The 27,774-nt window shown below is 38.0% G+C and overlaps 1 protein-coding gene across 1 annotated transcript in view; it reads right to left on the reverse strand.

Annotated features, from left to right (window-relative positions):
* The window catches only part of LOC149423993 (uncharacterized), a 238,977-nt gene that overhangs the window by 39,141 nt on the left and 172,062 nt on the right, over positions 1-27,774 (reverse strand). The window contains exon 5 of the mRNA XM_089631109.1: positions 6,812-6,856. Within this exon, the coding sequence (XP_089487235.1) occupies positions 6,812-6,856 (45 nt within the window). The remainder of the gene's footprint in view (positions 1-6,811; positions 6,857-27,774) is intronic.

A 27,774-nucleotide genomic window follows, 5' to 3' on the forward strand; every position in this document is an offset into this window, starting at 1 on the left:
AATACAACCGAAAATGCATTAAATGGATGATTTCTTAAGTAACGAATTAGAGTTAAATATTAAAATTCAAGAATACGAATGTATATGTACCGATTCGTGTAACAAAATTATTTCTAAAAACATCAATGATATAATTATAATGCACATAAACATCCGTAGCGCTCAAAAAAATTTAGATGAATTAATTCTAAAAATAAATAATTTAATTAAAAAACCGGACTTTATAGTGTTATCCGAAACATTTACGAACGCTGAATCACCGTCTTATCACCTACCTGAGTACAACTATATTTCTACCAAAGTAGACATCAATAAAAATTCGGGAATAATAATATTTGCAAGCAATAAATTTAGTATTGTTAACATAATAGAACATCCAATACACTTAGTAAACTGCATCGAAGTACATTTCAAACTCGGCAAATCAATATACTATCTAATAGCTATCTATAGAACGCATGGCTCGAGTATTATTACGTTTATAAATGACCTCAAATACATATTATTAAAATTAAAAAATAAACTTTGCTTCGTCGTAGGAGATTTTAACGTTAATATTAATGAAAAAATAGAAAATAATAACAAAAATGAATACATCAATTGCATGACTGAACAAAATTTTATATCTTGCATAAATAAAAATACTAGGGAAATAAAAGAACATACTCCATCTTGTTTAGACCACATTTGGACAAATGTAAACATTAAAGATCTTCACAAAATAAAATCAATTGTTTGGAAAACTAACATAACTGATCATCACTCATGCTTACTTCTGTATAATAATAATATTATTAAACATAAAAAACATAATTTAATAACCAAAAAATCAACAATAGATATGACTATTCTCTCTGAAAAATTAAAAAAGGAGGATTGGAATAATGTTTTAAACAGTGATAATACTGAAATTTGTTCAACTAACTTCGAAAATATTATGTCACAACACATTAAAAATTCGACAACTGAGATAACAACACACATAAAATCAAAATTAAGATGTTTAAAGCCTTGGATTACCAAAGGACTTATTATATCTATCAGAAATAAAGAAAAACTTTACAAAATAACTTTAAAAAATCCCCAAGATGAAAAAGCATATATTTTCTATAAAAAATATAAAAATAAATTAATATCTTATATTAAAAAAAGTAAAGAAGAGTATTTTAAAAATAAAATATTATCTTCAGAAAATAACCATAAACAAATGTGGAAAACTGTTAATTTCGCCATTGAAAATACAAAAAAAAACACAAAACATTAAGTACATTGAACATGATAAAAAAATTATAGATGCCAATATACAGCCTAAACAATGTGCAAACATATTTAATTCGTTCTTTGCAAATGTTGGGAAAAATCTTGCGAAAAATATTCAAAAGCCTTCAAACCAAGAAAACCATAAAAATAAAAATATACAGAAACGTAATATACTTTCAATGTTTGAAACAACAACAGAATGTGAAATTTCGAAAATAATAGAAAATATGAAAGGAGGTTCGTCTCCCGGTTTTGATTCTATTACAACACACATGTTAAAAACTATGAAACCTCACTTAATAAAACCTATCACTCATTTAATAAACTTAAGTTTAACTACTGGAATTTTTCCAATGAACTACAAAACCACAATAATCTCACCTATTTACAAATCTGGAGATCCACATCAAGCAACGAATTATCGCCCAATATGTCTAATTTCTAATATAGGAAAGATCTTTGAAAAAATAGTAAAAAAACAATTGGTAAATTTTCTAGATAATAATAAAATATTACACAAAAACCAGTTTGGCTTTATAAAATCTCTCAGCACACAAGATGCTATTGCTAACGTAACTTCATACATTTCTGAATCATTAGATAAAAGTAAAAAATGTGCGGGTATATTTATTGACCTTAGAAAGGCATTCGATAGCATATCCCATGAGATGCTATTAAAAAAATTGAATAATATCGGCATAAAAGGCAACGCGATTAAATGGATCACCGACTACTTAAAAAACCGTCCTCAAGTAGTAAAAATCAATCGTGTTAATAGTGATCAAGAGATTACAAGCTTTGGAATCCCCCAAGGTACAGTGCTTGGACCAATTCTATTTACTATATATGTAAACGATATTTTTTTTCAACCTTTACATGGTCAAATTACGTCATACGCTGATGATACAGTATTAATAATAAGTGATAAGACTTGGGAAAAAGTAGAGTTAAAGGCCACAGAAGACATCAACACGCTCAAGAATTTTTTCGACACTAATTTACTGTCACTTAATAATGAAAAGACATTTGTAATTCCATTTGCAATCCATACAAATGATACTCCTAAAAATTTTAACATTGTCATACATAATAATACTAAAATTCACAGCCAAAACTATTGCAAATCAAACTGTACAGTACTAAAAACAACAAATAAAATTAAATATCTAGGAGTAATTATTGATAAAAATCTGAAATGGAAGGAACAAATATGTCAAGTAGTAAACAAAATTAGAAAATTAATATATATATTTTTAAGAATTAGAAACTTTCTGTCGATAAAAAATCTATATATAATTTACTATGCCTTAGTTCAATCCACTTTACAATACGCTATTATTAGTTGGGGATCCGCGTATAAATGTAACCTTCTTCCAATTGAAATTATACAAAGAACAATTATTAAAATTATATTAAAAAAATCCTTTGACTACCCTACAGAACGCCTGTTTGAAGAATTTCAAGTACCTACATTTAAAGACCTATACATTAAAAACTCACTAATCCAAATTATAAAAGAAAAAGATAAATATCAATTTTTAAATAAAAACAGAACGCGACTTAGACATGTTTTTCTATGCCCAAAACTAAATACGTCTTTTGCACAACATCATTATACTTACCAGGGAAGAACCTTTTTCAATCGTCTACCAGAAGAAATCAGAAGCATTAATGATAAAACCCAAATACTGCTCTCTGTCAAGAGACACTTTAAAAATATTCTGAAAAAAAAACTACTGTCACTTAATTAATCTCACAAATATCCTTAGTTTTCCATAACTTTCTTTCTTTTTTAAAATTTATTATATTAATATATTATCCTTCACTACTATAAAAAAAATATACTACAGCAAACATACATTTATGTACAATGAATTATTTAAGTACTAATTAACAACAACATTTATGTACACTCCCCTTCCATACACAAGCAAATGCTTTCAATGGAAGAGTAGTAAAAAGAACCAAGATGTAAAATGAATTATGTACCATGTAAACATATTATTAAAAATAAAAAATAATTACAAAAAAAAAAAAAAAAAATTCCTAAAATAGGAACTCTCCGAACTCTGTTATTCGTCTACTCAAGTTAGTCCTTCCGTCCAAAAAATCCCGCGGAGTAGAGCAGCCACGAATGTGAAGTTGGCTAAGTTCAATTATACCGAGATGACAGGCTGATTAAAAAAATATATTAAATTCAAAATCAGTTTGCGCAATATCTGTCGGATCGATGATTTTTTTATAAATCTAACAACCAAAAAAAACAATTGGCAATATAATAAAGCTTCTACGTGTGCGAACATAATATGTTTGTTGATATATTCGAATCTCAATGAAATCTTTCCTGATTATTTCTGCAGAAGATTTGTGATTTAAAAAGAGAAAAAGAAAAGAGTTCTCCCAATGACAATATAATATTACTATGAACCCGGTAGAAGTTCGGCCGAACACATTCTATAGAGTGTTCGAAAGAAAAGAACTTTTACAAATATCTCGTGACATTTGGCAATATGCTAGGCTGAAATATGGAAATGGGTGTTTAACAGAAGCTATTAAGAGTTTTCAGAGCTTGTTTACCGCCTACACATAAATAAACTTCACAATTCATACAGAAAACAAACAATAGAATTAATAAAAACGGAAAATGTATGAAGAACCATTTCTTTCTTTGCTTCTTCTTCGGGGAAGATTCAATGGACTACACTTTTATATTGATAAATAATCATTTTCCTTTGTTAAAGTTAAGCAACCGTATAGCGAGAGGAAACAAATATTTTTTTTCTGAACAATGCTTTTACCGGCGCATTCCGCGAAACTATATTGTTTCTTCGGGACCGTTGGATGAAATCTTAATGCCATTTTCCCTTTTTCTAGGCGACAGTTCCAGAGATTGGACACAGAATGGGAAAATAACCAATTTATAAAATACATGATTTATTCGACAAGAGAAAATGCAATTTAACACAACGATAGTTTAATTAAATTAAATTGTCTCCATAAGTCGGGAGTTTATTCAGAATTCGAAGGGATTCGGCGTCGTAAAAAGAAATCTGATAGAGATTGGAAGGTGGTAGAATTGATACGTGTGAAATCTATTTACCTTCAATAGCTAGGGTTTATTTTTTGTCACGGAAAAAAACGATAAAAAGTCATGAAGGGCATTACCGGTGTGGAGAAATCTCGTGGAAAATTTTTCTGAAATAATCTCTTAGGGGGGTATTTACTTAAGCCCTGACAACCCCGGAGCGTGTCCTAGAGTATGGAAGACTTACTCGCGCTTAGGAAGGGCTGTAAATAAATGAAAGTTTCTCTAAAGTGGCATTACAGGAAAGGCCTTCGTTGGGTAGGTGTGTCCCCTCACTTGAACATAGTCGTAGATTAAATTATCGTAGGATTTACAAATCAAAAGAGACGTTGCTACAGTCAACAAAATATTGAATAAAAAGATAAAATCATTCGATAGAATCACTTGAGAGCTTGAAATACAATATTTGTGGTTTTGAAAATATGAAGCATTCGCAGTAATAATAAAAACATCGATATTTTTTAATAATTTATCGCCATTATGGAAATGGTACAGATATTTAGGTATTATAAAACGGGGCTAGAATTTCTTAACATCAATTCGATTTCTAGGGATCAACGAAAATGAATCGTTACTACAAATGAATTAAGGTATCAGCGGATGAAAATTAAAACGCAATTTAGCATACAATCGATTTATGACATATAATATGGAAGATTCGCCTCTCCCGGCCACGGTAGTGTTCCGTATAAACTAATTCTGCTCTAAATGGATGAGCTCAAGGTGAATACATTTACCGGTGGCAAGGCACACTAGGCACCTACTCAGTCCTCCTTGTGTTGCTGCGTATTTTACCAACAAACACGGCGTAAGCTCGGAGCCATTCGCAGCCAACATTTGACGGACTGATCCCGGGATAATCTACGTCAAGTCTCACCTCCCCTGAATCCCTGGACCAAATACACCACCCCAAATGCTTATGGAAATACCCATCGAAGATTGGTGACATTTCATATCGAGGGAACGCAACACGTCTAACAAAAAACTAAGCGTAGCGTCCCAACGTAAGTTCAACAAAAGGTCACAGCAATGTTAGTTAGTCGGCGGAATCACTTGGGAAATAGTCGCTAATGAGTACAAGCTATTTGGTTCACGTGTGAGGCGGAATTTGGGACGGTGTTGTGCGCTGATTTTGAGCCGCTCCGCATACAAATATGAAACATGATTATATAATAATTGAAGACAAGTTCGTTAAATAAGTTATTAATTAAAATACTCAAAGGGGGAGATATATTTTCCATTCGCAAGCATAATTAATTTATAAGGCGAGCTAATCGTCCTAGCGGAAAGAGAAGTGTACCTCAATTGTGTAGACTTAACTAGGGTTAAACGGAATGTACGTTATCTATGCGTTCGTAGATGGGGTTAATCTAATTATTTTATTTAAAAAACTTTTTGCAAGTAATGCTTCAACAGTGTACTAATTTTTACATGCGTATTACAAGTATTAATAAATAGTTTTGTCTGTATAAAACTGTAATCTTTCCAGAAAGGCATACAAATCCAATACTGTAAATAATTCGTCGTAATATTTTAAAGCATACTTGCAAAATGTGTATTTCATAAAATAAAAAATAAAATAGTGCCATAATTCTTTTTGTCTAAAAAGAACGAGCAATAAATTCGTCATAAAATAAAAGAATTTTTTCAGGTTTTTTCCTTCCTTTTTCAAAGCTGTCTGACAATAATAATTTTATTGTATGTTCAGTTAGGTCAGGGATTTCAGGCGAGCTTTATTTACAGCAAGACTTACAAAACCACAACCACGAACTGGAAGATGAAACCGCACGTCCGGTTATCTTCGTTACGATTCATTTAATAACTTCATATGTAAGAGGAGGTTAACACAACATATCTATCTTGCCCTTATTTGGGAGCACTTAAGCGAATACTGCGAGTAAAACAAAAACACCACGCGAAAGGTATTACTCCATTTCAGTAGAAAATTAACAATATCATAATAGAATCTTGCATTTTGTCTTAGTGGTCTGTCAATATTTGTGTGGCTCTGTGGGGATGACTACAACCGAGATTTTCTTTCGGGAGGTGAAATAATCGCGCTATTCTGAACTTAAGACGTATTAAGTACGTATAAGATGTCAATACAAACAACAGGGATTCTTATTTGTCAAGGTCCCAATTATTGTAAAACCGCTAAATTCATGAAAAACATATTTAAGGCTCGATTTGACCCCACATATCCATCGAAATGAATAAAACAATTAACCTAAGTACCGGTTAGGTAATTCGAAGATGTTTGTTTCGGGTTTTATGGGGACGTTATAAACCATGGTAATGTCAACGGAAACGGTGAGATGTACCTACCTACATAGAAGTAAAAGATGTACCTACCTACATAGAAGTAACAGATGTACCTACCTACACAGAAGTAAAAGATTTTCGTTGTATATTTTCAATAAATAAATAATAAAATCATAAATGTACAAAACGAAATTGAGAACTTACATTAATTGTGGTGGTTATTTGTGTTTCTTCCAGCTTTGAATCGACCTGAAAATAAATAAAAAAAACAGTTTAATTTAACATTATTTATTTCCGCATTAATGCTAAGCAAAAACCAGAATGAATATGGCGCTCATCCTGTTTACCGTAAATACAGTTTTCATTTCACTAGTATAACGGATTGAGGACAGGAAATAGAACATTACTCTATTCCGACATAATCTGATAGCAGTCTTTGTCTTTTTCGTTCCATTCGAAGTGAAACAAAGTCCATCAAATAAAACGCAATGAAAGCCCCAAAGTTACACAAGAAGAGCACTTCGGAATATATATATATACACTCGCGAAATGGAATAAAGTTTCCTCCATTTTATTTGCCACTTCCAAGTCGGAAGAAACGGAATGAAAAAGTGATTAAACAGACTGGATTTTTTCACTTAAATTGGCAGAGCTAAAACGCGCACAACGCTTGCCTCACCAAAATGAGAAACGTGGACTTGTGGCTTTAAATGTGCACACGATTTAATGTATAGGTACCCCTTTCAACCCTTAAGCCCACGAAAGTCAACAAAGCTTGATTATTTTATTCAGCTATAAGGGTAAGACGGTTTTAAATCACTGCAAAAGATGACAAGTGTGGGTGGGCTTGATTGAGAGTTCTGTCAAGTGTTTTCTTTTAGAAATAATGCGGTTCGAGGTATGAGGTTGTCGTAATTTAAATACAAAGTGGCGGTGACAACAACGTGACGTTGCCATATACTCGTATGTATTGTTCAATAAATTACTATAATGATCTTGCTCCCAGTTACCTAGCTAAAAGTAGACGGGATGCCGATGAATGAAGACTGCACTAAAAAAGTGAAATGGAGTTGTAACAAAGGCGAGAGATTTAGAAAAGGCTGCGGGAGACGAGAGGGAGAGGGAGAGGGAGAATAAGAAAGCCTCGCCCGAAACTAGCGGATATTACGCGAGACAATGAGTAGGAAAATTCAACTCTCGACTCTAGAAAAATCGTTTTTCTCTTTGAGCGCGCGGGAAGAGTGCCGGAAATTCTCATATATAAAAGGAAATGTGTGGGTATATAGTCTTTTAATAAACCAAAATGAATGCCTTTGGGACACAATATTCCAATGTTCCTTTAGGGCTTCATTCATCATTTGTATGCTCGAGGAAGTGCACTGTAAATATTGTACTGTACTGTAAATATTGTAGAAAACCTGCACTTTTACATACACAAGTGGAGGTTTTATAAAGCCGGGAAAAACATTCACATTTGAAAAATGAATTAAATTTTCGATATCAGGCTTTTAGAAAATCGTAATTATCCTTAATAAAACTGACTTCACACTTCGTAATATTTCGCCGAAAATTAATCCCCATTGAAAGATTTCAACAATTTGAAGTCGGTTAAATTTCATGCCTCGTTTCTGGGGTATGAAAATAACAAGATTTATTTGCAGAAGGGGGAAGTTTTGTTACCAAAAAGTTGAATCCCAGTAAACCCACGGGCTGTTCTCATTCAAAAACACTTCCAAAACATTCTTGCAAATAATAAATATTCATATTTGTCGGCTTTCTGTACAACATTACTCTTAAAACGAGTTATCACGGACCACGGTTTGTTTCTGAAATTATAATACGAATTATTGCTGCTAGGTTGACGATTGTCGTGTTGGAATTATTATGAATAGTAAAATTGATTTATTCGCGTGTATTTTCTTTGAAAATTTCGGAAACTAGAATAAACGAAACATGAAAAACTACCGATGGGGATTATGTTTAGTATAAATGTTAAAGTAATTAGTTAGAACGTAGAAGTCTAAAGAAATTTTCTGTTTCAGAAAAACTTGCAACAAGTGATTTATAGTGTGTAATCTGAAAATTTGGAGTAAATCGTTTGTTTGGAAAACATTGATTGAGTGAGTCCTTCCTGCGATGACTGCTGCTGTTCCTTAGTTTCATCCTGCCAAAGCGGAGAGAGCGAATGAACCAAGTCTCTGTTGTATGAATAACTCTCTCGTATACTATTCCTCTCTTGTTCGGTTGTGGCCAAAGGCAGCGAGAAGGGAGATCATTTAAATTAAACATAAATTATGACCAAAAGCTGACGGATTACACAAAAAGCCGTAGTAAGCTTCGCCCTACACGCGATCCATTGACACTTCACTCCACCAAACACAGAGCACAGAGATGCAAACTAGAAACAATGCAATGCCCAAATATAATTATTGCAATTGATTTGTGGTCTATTTATTGAATCGCAAAATCGCGTGTCAAATAATACGAACGTTATAATATCCACAAACACTTCACGCGCATTTCATGATTTATTCTTATGCGAGTTTAATAGTAAACGCGCTGATGACACCGCACTTTATTTGGTTTCCGCACAATGCTATAAATATGTGGCACCGAAACTTATAATCCCAAAATTTGAGGTGATGAATTCACCGAGTATAAATTTAAAGTAATTAATAGTGATAATGGGTGTAATTAATCTGATAAGTAAGTTAGGTAACTCGAACATTATGAAAACAAAGTCAAATTTAGGGGACAAAATGTTGACGCTGCCGTACGACATAGTGATAACGATTAATCACCCTCTTTTAACGCAGGCTGTTGATTGATTATGTTGCAACTTTGCGTGAGTTGATGTTTTAATTTTCCAAAGGCAGCGAAAGCACAGGAAATCCCCTAACTTCTACTCACACATACCACAACGTATTAGACTATTAAGTAATACGAGAGAACAGTCAGACTTCACGTGGATAATCTCGCAGACTGTTTGTCGGACAAAAAGCCCGATCTTACCCCGCGTTATTATTACAAGGATCATTCATCTTACCGAGACGCATTTCCGGGCTTAGCGGCGGGAAGCTGAGAAGAACTTTTCCTTTGTGCGAGATTCGCCGCCAAAACCTGGGATTTTCGCCTTAATCCAACCGATATATATATATTTATTTATAAATACTTGGATTCGAAGTGATAAAGATGAGCTCTGCATTGAACGCACTACATGCTCATGAAACACTGTACGAGTTGTTGAGAGTTTGTTTGCAATTAAATTAGTAAATTGATGCATGTACCGTAACTGCACAAACAAAACCAAAATATAGTAAGTAAAATTAAATATTATACACGTTCTTCAAGAATTATCCTAAAATACATACACTCATATATAAATGTGTGTTTTCATGTTTCAATATATGTCTGTGAAAAAAAAATAACTTTCTACTGCAACACATAAATACCTGTCACACTTAATCACAAACACGTTAACCCCTTAGCACAGGTTCTCCTAGTGAGGTGTTCACGTAACATACAATATCACCCACACACAGTTTTACCTATATCAACCTATGATTTTTATTTTTTATACCTTTTTTCTGTACTTTGTTCTCTGTACTACAATATAAACCACTGTAATCATTTGTAAAATGTGAATTCAAGAATAGACATAAATACGAGTGTATATAATTTTAGTGCAAAGTTATACTAACATATTAATGATTGGATACGCATTGAATAGCTAAGGTCGTATTAAAGAAGAAAACAATTGGATATAACGACTGAGATGAAAGAATCGTAAATAGACGAGAAAAACGAAACACTTCGCCGTGGTTTCCTACAGGAAATTCCAAGAAGAAGGGGAAGCGGTAAAGAATTACAAACGCCAGTTCTGTATTACCGCGTTTTATGCAAGTACTAATTTTAACGATGGAACCATAATACTTATGCGAGTAGCTACATTATATTATTTACACACGTTATGACGATATTTGTAAAAAATATGTAAATACCAATAGATCTTTTTAGTATGAAAATTTATTTTCAAGTTTGTTTATTTAGGTATTATTGTAAAATTGACCCCTTTTCGACCCTCGCAACATTTCAGAATGTTCGTATCGAAAATATGACCGTATTATCATATTTCAGGTATTGGCCGTTGTGTATTTAACACAGATAGCTAGCTGTCCTCGAAAATGTTCGAAGCTAGCCAATCATAATAGTAAATTTTGAAATGGTAGAAAATTTGTTGGTCATTCTTGTCAGGGTTACAAGTTAATAGAACAAGGGATGTATTCAAATATATTTACCATTTTGATAATTTGATTATTATATTAATAGATTGCGTCACAACCGGGTCATGTAGAGAGTAGGCTGTGTTAAATATCCCGTGGTGACCAGATGTACGATAGATACACTTAGTGCCAGTCGAGGAAAAGGGGAAGTCACCACTCACTGAACACTGCGCCGAATATCTTAGTATATTCTACGTTGAGCAGAGCACGCATTATAATGGGTTGATGACATAGCCATTATAATAGCTAACAAGAGTAGTATCGCGAATAAGTGAAACACGTATCCGACAAAATAAGTAATTAAATGCATGTCATTTTACAATTTCCACCCCGAACGGGAAACGGTAGACAGAGACAATTGGATCAGCGGGGTGAAGACATCAAGATATGTTAATTGCTTTATCGAGCTGTTGAATATGCAATCGGTCGCATTATCCCAGTGTGGATGCGGTGTGGATGCGGTGTGCGGTGAGGCCAGGCGGCAGATCGCAGCATCCGACATTTCGTTCTGATAACACTGACGTTAAAATTAATTGCGGGGATTTGACTGCATCATTAAACAACCGGTGCACCAATCAGTCGCCTGAATCACCTGAGCACGTTTAATCAGGTAGTGGCATGATTTGCACGCGGTTACGGGAGGCCGAGGCTAACGAAGCAGTAGGTACAGACTACAGAGTCAAACGGCCCAAGAAGAATGCAACAAAGGTGAGGAAACGTCGTGGAAATGCTGGAATTATTTTAATGATAATTTAACCTTATCAGTGATATTGGGCAATTCATTTATTCAAAAAATAATTCAAGATATTTGAATGCACGAAGATGCCATGTTACAATTTTTCAAAAACTCTTGTTTTTTAATGTACGAAGATAAGTATGTCATCTTTCACCAAAAACCATTGGAAATGTCAGATATGGTATGACCATTAATAACCACTTTTACATCAACTTACTCTTTGCTTTGATTTGGTAATATAATACTTACATTTTACTTTCTGCATCCACTCGTGTATTCAAGCCGTAAGTATCTTATATTCACTTCAAGGCTTCCAAACATTTGTGACCGTGACTAGTGAGCAATTCTAAGGGTTTCTTCCCGACTGCAGGCTAAAGCGTGCTTTAATGATTACGATTCTCCAAAATAGATTTCTTACATACTAATTTCGTTTGTCGATGCTGTGCGTAGAAATCTGCGTGAAATCTGGTTCGATGAACTCAAATTTGCTTTGAATAAAATTAGAATGATTTTTAAAATTGGAACTGATTGCGTGAATAATTCAGATAAGCGATAAAGTACCTACCTATAATTTATTACTTCAACACATTTTTAAAATTGGAAAGGATTAATCAATCAGGGTATCACGGGTTTACATATTTACACACACACAAGGACACGCTATTATTCATCAGAGTTATTGTTTGTTCAGATCTTGCTACCGAAGCACGACGGGAAGATGCGAAAGCTTCACGCCCGCCGGATCCCGAATTTGGTTCGACAGAAGATTAGAGCTTTAGAAATTGTGCATTTGTTTGCTATTTGTAAATAAAATTATTTGAAGCGAGTGCGAGTTAGAGTATTATTACTAACCACACGCAGCGCTACCTAAAATGCCAACCTGGTCTAGGTCTAGAGCTAAAGCTCTGCAGTGTTTACATTTTGCAAGGAACACCTAAGAAGACACACTTCTATAATTCAGAATTATCCAACAATTAAATTACCCGCTTACCTAAATATTCATAGACATTGCTGAGAATTTCCCAGAAATCAAAGGGTTCCCATGAATCATTTTCCCAGATAATCTTGTGCGGAATATTTTCTTTCTAAATCTGTTGACAAAAACGCTGGCTAACGAGTATAATTCAATGAATTGATTTGTTTATCGATCGAGACAGTTCAAATGAAAGTTAATTGCAGGGGCATCCCAGAATATCGAGTTACAAATCCACTTGTAAGGTGAGACTGATTTGATAAGACATTACGAGGATTATTATAAGGATCGTATTGCACAACAAATTAGTTTCAGTTAACACGTAATAGTTTTAATCCTCAGACTAGTCGTCTCCGAAACAAATAGCCAGTGTTCTATATTCTTCGTGTATTCATTGAATTCAGTTGAGTGCGTTTAATCTGGTTATTGGGAATAACGCGAAGTAAACAATACACCGGGGAGTGAGTGAGCGGGCATTTTACTTCGCTACCGTTGCTATTTTAATTGGGTTCACTGTTAGCGCCCCGCCCACACTTAGCATATTTACTTTGTCATACATTTTGAGTATATCTTCCCGGTACGTAGGCGATGTATTCGCTTCTCGGTGCTTTCCGAATTAATTTTATATGGTTCAATTACTACACGATACAAAGGTGTGACAAGACAACACGAAGTCGACACGCGTCGGCTCAGATATGAATATATAAACTACGATACCTCTCATGTACGAGTACGAGTCGAGTATACCCTTGGGGAATATAGTTGGCTAGAAAATATTTATGTAGGTGTTGTGATGGCGGTGGAAGTACCTACATTCGCGAGGAAAGCACTTTCCTTCTTTTGTCATTGTACGTTCCCGTCGCAGATATATTATTATTAACTCCCATTTACTATCAACTCTGACAAAGTTCCGTGTCGTAAATAACGCCATTATGATGCCGCGGTGACGGGAAAACAATGGGAAGATCATTTAAAATACTCTGAATTACCATTATTGTGATTGTTTAATGACTCTGTTCACTTTGCACCCTCGCCCCTACGATCGAGGGGTGCGGGGGTTTAACTAGAGCTAGAGTTGGAGTTGGAGGTGGAGTTGGAGGTGGAGGCACCACGAGACAGTGAGAGAGGAAGGTGTGAATGTCTCAGGGCCAGATGGGCTACAGCTAGATGTATTGAATAATACTTGTTCAGTATCGTTTTGTGGCGGCCAAACAGACTTATCTTGGATTTACTAAGGAGATGCTGTTTTCAAAGAGAATTATCTTCCCAGGGCAAGGCTTTACCGTACTTAGCTGTAAAGAGGATTCAATGACAGTCGCATTTACAGACGAAATTATGGAAATCGTATTCCCTTTGAATTAAAGATTTGTTCAAAATGATATTACGAGTTTTACGTGTTACTTTATTGTCACTTTATGAGTTCAAAGTGAAAACTTCCCGGCAACCGTTTCTAGTTTGTTGAAAATGTTGCTGAAAAATATTTTACTTTGCAAACGTTCTCGTCTACAGCTTAATGGGCTGCTAAGACGGGAAAAGTGAAAACAAATCGCCCAAAAAAGCAGAAAAACAACTAATTGAAAATACCCATTTTAACTCGACACATTGGAATACGAAGTTAATTAACTGATCTTGGTCGGCTGTTTAACAGGTGGGATGTTTTTTTGTAAACCATACTTTACCGAATCTTCGAAAGAAGACAAAAACGGGTTATACACGAAAACATTACACAAACAAGAGGAAAGCACACATTTTAAGCAAATATTTACTAAGACTGTGTGTGATTACAAACACTGCGCTTAATATCAGCAAATCAACGTCAAAACTCACTACAGCACGTCAAATAAATAACTAACTAACCATCACGCCGTTTCCACGTAGGGGTAGGCAGAGAGGATGGACCGCCAAACAACTCGGTCTTGGCACACACTCCTTGCCTCATTCACATTCGTACATCGTCTCTTCTATTATTCTGACCCTTGACATGGTCCGACTCAAGTATCTGATTCACTTGATCGTGCCATGTCTTCCTCAGGCGTCCTCGACTTCTACTACCATTCACATTTGCGTCATATATTCTCCTTACACTCCTTTCTTCGCTCATTCGCCCTACATGCCCAAACCATCTAAGCGTCCCTTTCTTAATCTTACTCATTGAGCTTAAATCTTAAAGCCTTGCACCCTTTGCGTATCACCATATTCTTCACACGATCATACATGGACTAAATATACGTCTCAGGGATATCATTTCTACAGCATTCAGCCTACTCCCATCCTTTCTCTGCCAGTTCCATGCCTCACTACCATACATTAGGGTAGGTACCAGCACTTCATTGTAGACTGCTAGCTTCGCTTCATTGCATATTTTTTGCTAGCGTCATCTGCGTTCAGTCCTAGAGTAATAAGTAAACTGCATTTACTCTTCTCTCAATATCTCTGTCAGCCTTCCCATCTCTCGTAAACATACTTCATACATACACAAACTCATCCACCTGCTCCAAGTATTCCTCATCCACAACTATATTGCACACTGTTTTCGTACTCTCTCTTTCAAACTGACTTTTACTGACTGAAATGACATTAGACTAACTTTATTAACAACAACAACAACAGTGACACGGTGAGCACATCAAATATTCGCTCTATACAAATTAATAGAAAACCAGTGAATTTCTATACTCAAAAGCAGCGAAAAGTATATTAAAACGTGGCTTCAATTGCCCACAAGTGTAACTGGTCTTACATCTTTTAAAAAAGTGATTTTAAAGTGTCAAAAGTGAAAACAAAATAATAATTAAAAGTGACTCAGTGCGAATATCTGGAAGATTATTATTGCTACCTGCCTTGTCAAACTTACTGTCTCGCAGTGTATTGCCTACATAAGTACTCATAGAAATATTGCATAGGTACTCGGAGTAAACCAACTTTCAGGGGAGTGAAACCATTGCAGTTAAATAATTAAATAAAAATAATAACCTTTTTCTACTTGCAATCCAATTTTTACCATAATGGATGTCGAAGCATTGATAACAAATGTAGAAAATGCTGTGGCTGCATTTAATACCTGTTTAATGGATCCAGCAAATAAGTTCACGAAAGACCAAATAACAAAACTAACCCCAATTACAAGTCATTTCTTAATAGCTATTGGTAGATTGGCGCAAACGGTGTCTAATAAAACCGCTAGTCTAGAGGGTGAATTACGGGCTTATAAGGAAATCGGAATAAATATCCCAGCCCCACAAAACAACCTCGACATTTGCGAGGTAATTTCTGAAATTAATGAGCGTAGCGAAAGAGCTAAAAACATCATTCTTTGTAATATACCCGAAAGCACTGAAACGACTGCGGCCAACAAATTAATATATGACAAAAACAAGGTAACGGTTTTAATCTCTGCTCTCGATGATACCGCAAACCGTGATATGCTACGCGTTTACCGCATTGGAAAACCAAGTGTTGAAAAACCAAGGTCCCTTAAAATAGAATTCAATAACTCCACAACATCCAGAACATTACTAAGTAAACGTCATCTTTTAAAAAACAACACAAGGATATACCCCGATGCTACAATTTTTCAACAAAAACATCTAAAAAATCTAAGAGAAGAACTGGAAAAACGAAAGTCAAATGGCGAATATGATATTACTATAAAATATGTAAACGGAAACCCTAAAATAGTGCAAACACCGCCAAAAAACGATGCAAACTCAAGATATACTACCAGAACGCGCGGGGACTACGCACCAAATTAAATGAACTACGTTCTACAATATCGCTACACCATTACGACGTATATGTGCTGACAGAAACTTGGCTCGACTCGGAAATAAAATCAACAGAACTCGGACTTAACAACTACAAAATTTTTCGCTGCGATAGAAACTCTAAATCCAGTTCCAAAACAAGGGGAGGCGGAGTACTAATTGCAATAAAGAAGAAATTGATGTCAAGAAAACTCAAAACAAAAAATAATACACTCGAACAACTATTTGTACAAATTGATACCACTATAGAAAAGATAATAATTGCAACTTTATACACACCGCCACTATCTGATGCCGGAAACTATCGAATCCACAGCGAAGACGTTGAAAATCTACTCTACAAATACCCTAACTCTAAAATTATTATTCTCGGGGATTACAACCTCCCTAACCTAAAATGGAAAACAAGTGATAGTGGTTTCATTGTTAATGAAAGTCAAAATGATCGTGCACGTGAGATATTAGATATGACAATTTTTTTAAATCTTTTACAACATAACTTTATATACAACATAAATGATCGTTTACTAGATCTAGCAATATCAAATTATCCTAAATTGTTCATTGAGAAATGTAATGATCCTCTGTTACCTGTTGATAATCATCACCCCCCTCTTTATATTAAGTTAAATATATGTGGCGTCGAGCCGAAACCCGTTGAAAAAACTCTCAACTACAAAAAAGCAGATTTTGAATCTATAAATTCTCATCTTTCGCATGTTGACTGGTCTTTTTTGTCTGACGTTAATACCGACGATTCCTTATAAAATCTATATTCAATATTCTCCACCACTATCAAATCATATGTACCACTATTTACTCCTAAAAAACATACATATCCAACTTACTTCTCATCAGAACTAATAGCCTCACTACAACAAAAAAAATACTTCATAAAAAATTCAAAAAAACTCTGAAGAAAATCGACTATACAAATTTCAGTGAAAGTAGGAAAAAATGCAAAGATCTCTCTAAAATCTGTTATAAAACATATATAAATTCTATCGAGAACACAGCCTTAAACTCGAACAATCTCTGGAAATTTATTAAAAAAATAAACAACGACAGCACAGACTATCCTCCAGAAATGCACATGGACGACAAATACGCCAACAATACGCAAGACATTGTAAATCTTTTTTCTGATTTCTTTAAAAATGTTTATGATGATGAAACACTAGAAGAAAATATTCCTTCATACACATTCAAAAAAACCACACATTTAACAGACTGCTACATCACCGAAGAATCTTGCAAAAAAAAATTAAGTTCCTTAGACATAAACAAGTCTGCAGGCCCGGACTCCATCCCGCCAATTTTTTTAAAACAGTGCTCCTCCGTATTGTCTAAACCACTAACCATTTTATTTAACCACCTACTATCCTCTGGATATTTTCCCGTCTACTGGAAATCCAGCTATATTATTCCAATATTTAAAAAAGGTGACGAGACTGACATTTCAAACTATCGACCAATATGCATACAATCTGTATTACCCAAAATCTTTGAATCTTTAGTTTTGGAAGAAATATATCCCACACTAACAAAGTTAATAAATGACAAACAGCATGGCTTCATTAGAGGTAGATCAACTACAACAAATTTACTACTGTTTCAAAACTATATATTGGAGTCTTTTTCTAAAAATAAACAAGTTGACTGTATATATACTGATTTTTCGAAAGCCTTTGATAAAGTGTCTCACAAAGTACTGATCCAAAAACTTCATGCTATAGGAATCAGAGCAAATATGTTAAGCTGGTTAAGTAGCTACATATCTGGTAGAACTTTACTTGTTAAAATAAAATCTTTTTTATCTAAACCATTTTTGGCCACTAGTGGCGTACCGCAAGGTAGTCATCTTGGCCCAATTTTATTTATTGTTTTTATAAATGACATAGTCAACTGCTTTAAAAATGTCAATGTACTGCTATTCGCCGACGATATTAAATTATATAAAGAAATAACTTCCTTAAACGACTGTCAAGTTCTTCAATCTAATATAGACATGCTAAATAACTGGTGTTCACAAAACAATTTATATTTAAATGTAGAAAAATGCAAAATTTTGACCTTTTCCAGAAAAAAAACATCACAATTTTTTGGCTATTCAATAAATAAAACAAATTTAGAAAGAGTAAAGGAAATGCGAGATCTTGGCATAATAATGGATGAGAAACTAGACTTTACGGCCCACATTCAACAAACTGTGAATAAGGGTATGAACGCATTAGGTTTTATATTAAGAACAATTAAAAACTTTGAATCTTTACAAATCATAAAACTATTGTACATATTCCTTGTTAGAAGCCTGATAGAACATAACTCCATAGTTTGGTCGCCCTTCTACAATGTACATATTCATAATGTTGAAAGAATTCAAAGAAAATTTCTACGCTTCGTCAATTTTAAACTTAACATCCCTTTAGAACACATAAATTACCAGTCATTATTGAATCATTTAAATATTCCGACATTAGAAAACAGAAGAAAAATAAACGACCTAACCTTTTTATTAAAATTATTGAACTCTAAATTCGATTGTTGTGAACTCCTGCATTTAATAAATCTACACATACCTACACGAACAACTAGGCAAATATCAACATTTTACATACATACATCTCATTCCAACTATAGTTTTCACTCTCCAATACAACGTTTACACAGTCTTGGTAACAAATACTTAAATAATATAAATGTATTTGACAATAATTTGAACTTGGCCAACTTTAAACGGAGTATGTGCGAACTATTTTTACCTAATTTGTAAACTATTGTTATACTTTCTTATTATCATTATGGTTGATTTTGTGGATTTTGGAAGATTTTATATTTTTCGTCTCACTTACTCTATCCATACCTATATTTTTAAAATTCTTATATTTTATGTAACATATTTTGTCAACTCTGATATTTTTTTATGTAACCTGTATTTTGCTAACACTGATTTTTTTATTTTTTTAAAAATTTTTATATGTAATCTGTATAACTAAAAAATAAAGATGTACATTATTATAGGTAAAAGCCCTATGGGCGTTTAAATAAATAAATAAATAAATAAAATAAAACTTACATTCATCATTAACTCATTCTTCATTCATACTTTGTTCGTCCTAGACACGAGAGACTAGACCAGACCTAGAGCACGTGAAATAATGTACATAATTATGTAGGTACCCCTTTCTTTCAGGTTATCATACCACGACTTTGCGCCTCGTAAAATAAAGACATTTATCTAACGTAATTTGAATTGTCAAGGCTTAAATCTGAGAGGTCAAACGAGTGTCAAGTAGCTCAATTTGTAAAGATAGCTAACCTCATTTGGTTCACGGTTATAAAAACTAAGTCAGTAGTTTTATCTTACTGATTAAATGATATCTCAAACGGTATTGACACAGAAACTAACAAATATTTGAAAGGGCTTGACATATGGAATTGATATTTCGAGGAAGGGCTTGTTAGGGCATAACCTTCTCTGCATTTCCTTTGACCTTATTTGAAGATACTGTAGGGCAATGGAAATGACAGGTCTAAGAAAAAACAAAAAAACAAAGACAGATCTAGGCTATATAAAATTCCAGTCTGTCAATGATAACGAGGGGTACGGGAAATATCCATAAAATGATAAAATATATTCGCCATGTATCTTTTTGACTAAGTTTAGTAATCTTCAATTGGTAACTGATAAGGAAACAAAGTTACATAATTACGTTCTCAAGAAAAACTAATAAAACATATTCAGTTTCCTTCACAACACAAAACCGTGTTGATTTTAAAAATAAAAATGCTTCTTCCGTAGGTAGGTATATTATGGTCTACAACAGAGGTCTATAACCATCCTAGAATTCCACAATATAACTGTAACCTTACTTACCGTAGTGGTAAAACAATTTTTGGCCGATCCAATTCGACCCAGACTGGCAGCCCACATAAATTTAATTTAATGAAAAAACGAATATATTTATTTTGTAGCGGGAATCGAGGTCTCAAAACTATAGGTCCCAATGAGAAATGCGTAGACCATTAGGCTACAGGCTAACCTAACAGTAAACAGAAAAATAAAGGTTCTTATTCATGCTATCCGACCTGTCACTCAACTGGAAAATATTAGAAGTGAAGTACTTAGTCACAATTTATTCAAAAAATCTCAGCGAACTCCGGGACTATTAACATTTAAATTGCCATACGGGAGCCCCATTTTTACTTTTTAGACAATCACTGTAGGCTTACGAAAGGTTAGGTTACTCATTATGGAAAATGGCGGGTCTCGTGGCGGGAAAACTAACTTGCGGCAGAGATAACAAGTCACAGCCTGTAATCTGACACGTACAGCGACTGCCTGGTACCTAGTGCCTACGCCTATTCCCTGCTTCCCGCCATACTATGTACCTACTCTTCACCTTCAAGGTAATGTACGCTTTTTACTTAGAGAGCTCCCAAACGAACTGAAGACCCTTCTTAGACAGGTTACTCGAGAATTGTAGGGGAATTATAAAAATGATGGTTAACGTGAATGGCGCTCGATTAAGTATTGTAATTATTAACGAGACTTCATAAATTTAGAAGAAAACCTTAAATTACAAAGCCTTACCCGGGACAATGGAAAGGTTTGAATTTTTTAAATGTCAGGTCAATCTAAAAAGCTCCGGGCCGGGCTTGACTGGCAATGAGCTCGCCATAATAATGTCAGAATCGGCGATTGTCGCGATGAACCCGAGAGTAAAACAGTTAAATAGGCTCCGGAGCCCAGAGATATCCGGCTTTAATTTGTTTAAATGGTAACACAGAGAATGTGCCCGGAATGTATGCCCGTATCGGTGACATATCGGAAGGGCAAATAAATTATATTGTTTGTAACAGCGCTTCGCAACGCAGGGGTTATTTAAGGGCGGCCAACCAAAAAGAAAGATAAACCCGGGTATTATAATATATGGCATCGGCGCGCGGCGTTTTCACGGATCGAGCAGACATGACAAAACGGAATGTTTGTACTCGACTCTCAAATAGAGAGACTACAGAAATACAAGGATTGTCCGGTAATAATTCTCCTAAAACTACCTAAAACATACATTATTGAGGAATTATTATTTCATTATTGAAGTACACGAACAAGTATATTCCATTTCGGTATCTAAACCGAACAATGATAAATCCAAAAGTTGAAAAAAAAAACAAGATGGGATTTCGCGTGATATAATCAGCCGCACGATAGTTTCAACAATATGGGAATAGAGTGGGTAAAATACTCACCCATTCTGCACATAACGTTATTGTAAGAAGAAAAAGCTCAAAGGACACTTGTAGGACTCAACATAACGAGCTTTTCCAAAGCGCTTTGTGAACGGAATGGAAGTATAAATTGGAAACGGAATTAAACGGCCTGGTTTTGTTATACCGTCTGTATGAGATGGACACGCACTGCCCGTCACACGCAACCTACCACACACACACACACAGCCTTACCCACACACGTAACCGACACGTGTTACTTTTACACACTTCTTTGTCCAACTTCACTGGAATGTACTAAATTAAAGTGTTCATGTGAAAATATCACTTCATATCTATACCCAACCCATTGCTATTAAATCGCCAATATAAAACCTATTCAAAATATATTTTAAACGCCTAAGTAAAATATACATCTCGTGCTTAAAAGATTCCGTATGTTTCGTGTACACTTTATTCGACATCTAAAAACGCCGATAAAATTGAGCAAGTTTCCGGAATGCTAGCCAAATGTAGGGATATTTCACAACATTAGGGCGAATTTATGATATTTTAAAGTATATTTGCACGGAGGGACACGAACAAAGCACATTGGGTATTAACTAACTAAAAAAATAAACGCACAAGTTATTTAAGTAGATACGCAAATTCTTGTTATGACAATAATAAGATGTAATTTTTACTAATATTTGTAAAATCGCAATATCATTGTTAGGCGCATGAGCAGCTTAGAAAGACAATAAAACAAATTTTCATTTTGATTAAATGCGCAAACAAAGAAAGCCGGAAACATTATAACAAACATCCAGCAAAAACCTCAGTAAGTAGGTACTGTAAAAAGGGCGTTTGCAAAAAGGAAAATTAAAAAAAACTGGAACAATTGAGAATGAATATTATAAAGAAAGCTTTAAATATTCATAGACTCAAACGAACACGTCGTAAACGTATCGATTTCAGGAAAAATTAACGGGAAAAAACACTCCCGATGCTTGATTAACAATTCAGCCCGACGAATCGGTTACCTATACTCGTACATACACGTCCCATACTAACTCAGATAATATTGGAATACAAACAGGCACGCCGTCATTTTTTTCATAGGGAATCGAAACCATTCCAGAAATAAATGTGAATTTATCCAACACTTTAAAACGAAAAAGCTGAATTTTTAAATTAAAAATTGAAGGGCATTTTCAATCTTATTCAATCGTTCCGCTCGCTGTATTTTACCAATGACTATTGATTAGTCAAATATATTTTCGTAAATGATTTTGATTCGCCGGAACGCAGAATGTAAAGGGGGCAATAGAGGCAGCTGGATGGGAAACAACGGTAAATGGATGGCGCGCGCGGCGGTACCAAAGCGTGTGTCCGACATTTGCATAATTTCATACGAATAAGGGAGTGCGATGTACAAAATGTGGGAAGAGTAATCGACTTGCCTACTACAAAACGATGACAGATAATATCACGCGAGGATTAATTCCGAAAGTGACAAGCTTTGATCGAACAACAAAACGCTATTCGTGACTAAGGGATAAACTGTAATTTAGCCGTGTAATTTTATATAAATAACCAACTAAATGTAACCAGTAATTTGTGACGGTTAACTAAATGGGTTTTATAACTCATCAATGTTGCTAAAATAAGATTAAAAATGCTTTCCTTAAAATCGAAATCTACCTATATCGAACGATCTAACGTGGGAGTCGTTTATAAAAGAATTATGTTCGTTGAACATAATGTTACTTGAAAATGCTGGAAGCTTGTGTTTTTTTTTCGATAAGATATTGAATTATTAATTAAGTATAATATCAATATTTTATTACTTCGGCAATTTGCTTTCCGAACTCTAGAAGTATACAAAACATAACTTGCAAGCACAGATACTGAAAACTGAAGTTTTACGCAGGGCAGGAATCCAAAATTAATAAAAATTGAATCCGGGCATGACCAAATAACGAAATGACTTTGTTACATAACATACCTGATTTTTTTTTCAAGTCACGTCCAGTCCCGTTCCAGCGAAGGCTAAACTCGGCGAAAACAAATCAATATAAAAGTGTACTTTCGCGAAACCCGCCATCAGATATTAGACTTTCCAACAAAGTTCTCGAGTACCTACTTGAGATAGTTTTTTCCTCCGCATTTATGCGACACTAGCAGTGGAGCTGGAACGGGCGCGCAAAACATGTGTACCGCGTTTAGGCGTCACTAGCAGTGGAGCTGGAACGGGCGCGCAAAACATGTGTACCGCGTTTAGGCGTCACTAGCAGTGGAGCTGTAACGGGCGCGCAAGACATGTGTAACGCGTTTAGGCGTCACTAGCAGTGGAGCTGTAACGGGCGCGCAAGACATGCGCACCGCGTTTAGGCGTCACTAGCAGTGGAGCTGTAACGGGCGCGCAAGACATGCGCACCGCGTTTAGGCGTCACTAGCAGTGGAGCTGTAACGGGCGCGCAAGACATGTGTAACGCGTTTAGGCGTCACTAGCAGTGGAGCTGTAACGGGCGCGCAAGACATGGGCACCGCGTTTAGGCGTCACTAGCAGTGGAGCTGTAACGGGCGCGCAAGACATGTGTAACGCGTTTAGGCGTCACTAGCAGTGGAGCTGGAACGGGCGCGCAAAACATGTGTACCGCGTTTAGGCGTCACTAGCAGTGGAGCTGTAACGGGCGCGCAAGACATGTGTAACGCGTTTAGGCGTCACTAGCAGTGGAGCTGTAACGGGCGCGCAAGACATGGGCACCGCGTTTAGGCGTCACTAGCAGTGGAGCTGTAACGGGCGCGCAAGACATGTGTAACGCGTTTAGGCGTCACTAGCAGTGGAGCTGTAACGGGCGCGCAAAACATGTGTACCGCGTTTAGGCGTCACTAGCAGTGGAGCTGTAACGGGCGCGCAAGACATGCGCACCGCGTTTAGGCGTCACTAGCAGTGGAGCTGTAACGGGCGCGCAAGACATGCGCACCGCGTTTAGGCGTCACTAGCAGTGGAGCTGGAACGGGCGCGCAAAACATGTGTACCGCGTTTAGGCGTCACTAGCAGTGGAGCTGTAACGGGCGCGCAAGACATGTGTAACGCGTTTAGGCGTCACTAGCAGTGGAGCTGTAACGGGCGCGCAAGACATGGGCACCGCGTTTAGGCGTCACTAGCAGTGGAGCTGTAACGGGCGCGCAAGACATGTGTAACGCGTTTAGGCGTCACTAGCAGTGGAGCTGTAACGGGCGCGCAAAACATGTGTACCGCGTTTAGGCGTCACTAGCAGTGGAGCTGTAACGGGCGCGCAAGACATGCGCACCGCGTTTAGGCGTCACTAGCAGTGGAGCTGTAACGGGCGCGCAAGACATGCGCACCGCGTTTAGGCGTCACTAGCAGTGGAGCTGTAACGGGCGCGCAAGACATGCGCACCGCGTTTAGGCGTCACTAGCAGTGGAGCTGGAACGGGCGCGCAAGACATGTGTGCCGCGTTTAGGCGTCACTAGCAGTGGAGCTGTAACGGGCGCGCAAGACATGTGTAACGCGTTTAGGCGTCACTAGCAGTGGAGCTGTAACGGGCGCGCAAGACATGCGCACCGCGTTTAGGCGTCACTAGCAGTGGAGCTGGAACGGGCGCGCAAGACATGTGTGCCGCGTTTAGGCGTCACTAGCAGTGGAGCTGTAACGGGCGCGCAAGACATGTGTAACGCGTTTAGGCGTCACTAGCAGTGGAGCTGTAACGGGCGCGCAAGACATGTGTAACGCGTTTAGGCGTCACTAGCAGTGGAGCTGTAACGGGCGCGCAAGACATGCGCACCGCGTTTAGGCGTCACTAGCAGTGGAGCTGGAACGGGCGCGCAAGACATGTGTGCCGCGTTTAGGCGTCACTAGCAGTGGAGCTGTAACGGGCGCGCAAGACATGTGTAACGCGTTTAGGCGTCACTAGCAGTGGAGCTGTAACGGGCGCGCAAGACATGTGTAACGCGTTTAGGCGTCACTAGCAGTGGAGCTGTAACGGGCGCGCAAGACATGCGCACCGCGTTTAGGCGTCACTAGCAGTGGAGCTGGAACGGGCGCGCAAGACATGTGTGCCGCGTTTAGGCGTCACTAGCAGTGAAGCTGGAACGGGCGCGCAAGACATGTGTGCCGCGTTTAGGCGTCACTAGCAGTGGAGCTGTAACGGGCGCGCAAGACATGTGTAACGCGTTTAGGCGTCACTAGCAGTGGAGCTGTAACGGGCGCGCAAGACATGCGCACCGCGTTTAGGCGTCACTAGCAGTGGAGCTGTAACGGGCGCGCAAGACATGCGCACCGCGTTTAGGCGTCACTAGCAGTGGAGCTGGAACGGGCGCGCAAGACATGTGTGCCGCGTTTAGGCGTCACTAGCAGTGGAGCTGTAACGGGCGCGCAAGACATGTGTAACGCGTTTAGGCGTCACTAGCAGTGGAGCTGTAACGGGCGCGCAAGACATGTGTAACGCGTTTAGGCGTCACTAGCAGTGGAGCTGTAACGGGCGCGCAAGACATGCGCACCGCGTTTAGGCGTCACTAGCAGTGGAGCTGGAACGGGCGCGCAAGACATGTGTGCCGCGTTTAGGCGTCACTAGCAGTGGAGCTGGAACGGGCGCGCAAGACATGTGTGCCGCGTTTAGGCGTCACTAGCAGTGGAGCTGTAACGCGCGCGCAAGACATGTGTAACGCGTTTAGGCGTCACTAGCAGTGGAGCTGTAACGGGCGCGCAAGACATGCGCACCGCGTTTAGGCGTCACTAGCAGTGGAGCTGTAACGGGCGCGCAAGACATGCGCACCGCGTTTAGGCGTCACTAGCAGTGGAGCTGGAACGGGCGCGCAAGACATGCGCACCGCGTTTAGGCGTCACTAGCAGTGGAGCTGTAACGGGCGCGCAAGACATGTGTAACGCGTTTAGGCGTCACTAGCAGTGGAGCTGTAACGGGCGCGCAAGACATGCGCACCGCGTTTAGGCGTCACTAGCAGTGGAGCTGGAACGGGCGCGCAAGACATGTGTGCCGCGTTTAGGCGTCACTAGCAGTGGAGCTGTAACGGGCGCGCAAGACATGGGCACCGCGTTTAGGCGTCACTAGCAGTGGAGCTGTAACGGGCGCGCAAGACATGCGCACCGCGTTTAGGCGTCACTAGCAGTGGAGCTGTAACGGGCGCGCAAGACATGTGTAACGCGTTTAGGCGTCACTAGCAGTGGAGCTGGAACGGGCGCGCAAAACATGTGTACCGCGTTTAGGCGTCACTAGCAGTGGAGCTGTAACGGGCGCGCAAGACATGTGTAACGCGTTTAGGCGTCACTAGCAGTGGAGCTGTAACGGGCGCGCAAGACATGGGCACCGCGTTTAGGCGTCACTAGCAGTGGAGCTGTAACGGGCGCGCAAGACATGTGTAACGCGTTTAGGCGTCACTAGCAGTGGAGCTGTAACGGGCGCGCAAAACATGTGTACCGCGTTTAGGCGTCACTAGCAGTGGAGCTGTAACGGGCGCGCAAGACATGCGCACCGCGTTTAGGCGTCACTAGCAGTGGAGCTGTAACGGGCGCGCAAGACATGCGCACCGCGTTTAGGCGTCACTAGCAGTGGAGCTGGAACGGGCGCGCAAAACATGTGTACCGCGTTTAGGCGTCACTAGCAGTGGAGCTGTAACGGGCGCGCAAGACATGTGTAACGCGTTTAGGCGTCACTAGCAGTGGAGCTGGAACGGGCGCGCAAAACATGTGTACCGCGTTTAGGCGTCACTAGCAGTGGAGCTGTAACGGGCGCGCAAGACATGTGTAACGCGTTTAGGCGTCACTAGCAGTGGAGCTGTAACGGGCGCGCAAGACATGGGCACCGCGTTTAGGCGTCACTAGCAGTGGAGCTGTAACGGGCGCGCAAGACATGTGTAACGCGTTTAGGCGTCACTAGCAGTGGAGCTGTAACGGGCGCGCAAAACATGTGTACCGCGTTTAGGCGTCACTAGCAGTGGAGCTGTAACGGGCGCGCAAGACATGCGCACCGCGTTTAGGCGTCACTAGCAGTGGAGCTGTAACGGGCGCGCAAGACATGCGCACCGCGTTTAGGCGTCACTAGCAGTGGAGCTGTAACGGGCGCGCAAGACATGCGCACCGCGTTTAGGCGTCACTAGCAGTGGAGCTGGAACGGGCGCGCAAGACATGTGTGCCGCGTTTAGGCGTCACTAGC

This window comes from Hesperophylax consimilis, chromosome 4 (assembly GCF_061612785.1).
Source record: "Hesperophylax consimilis isolate HC1 chromosome 4, BYU_Hcon_1.0, whole genome shotgun sequence".
NCBI lineage: Eukaryota > Metazoa > Arthropoda > Insecta > Trichoptera > Limnephilidae > Hesperophylax > Hesperophylax consimilis.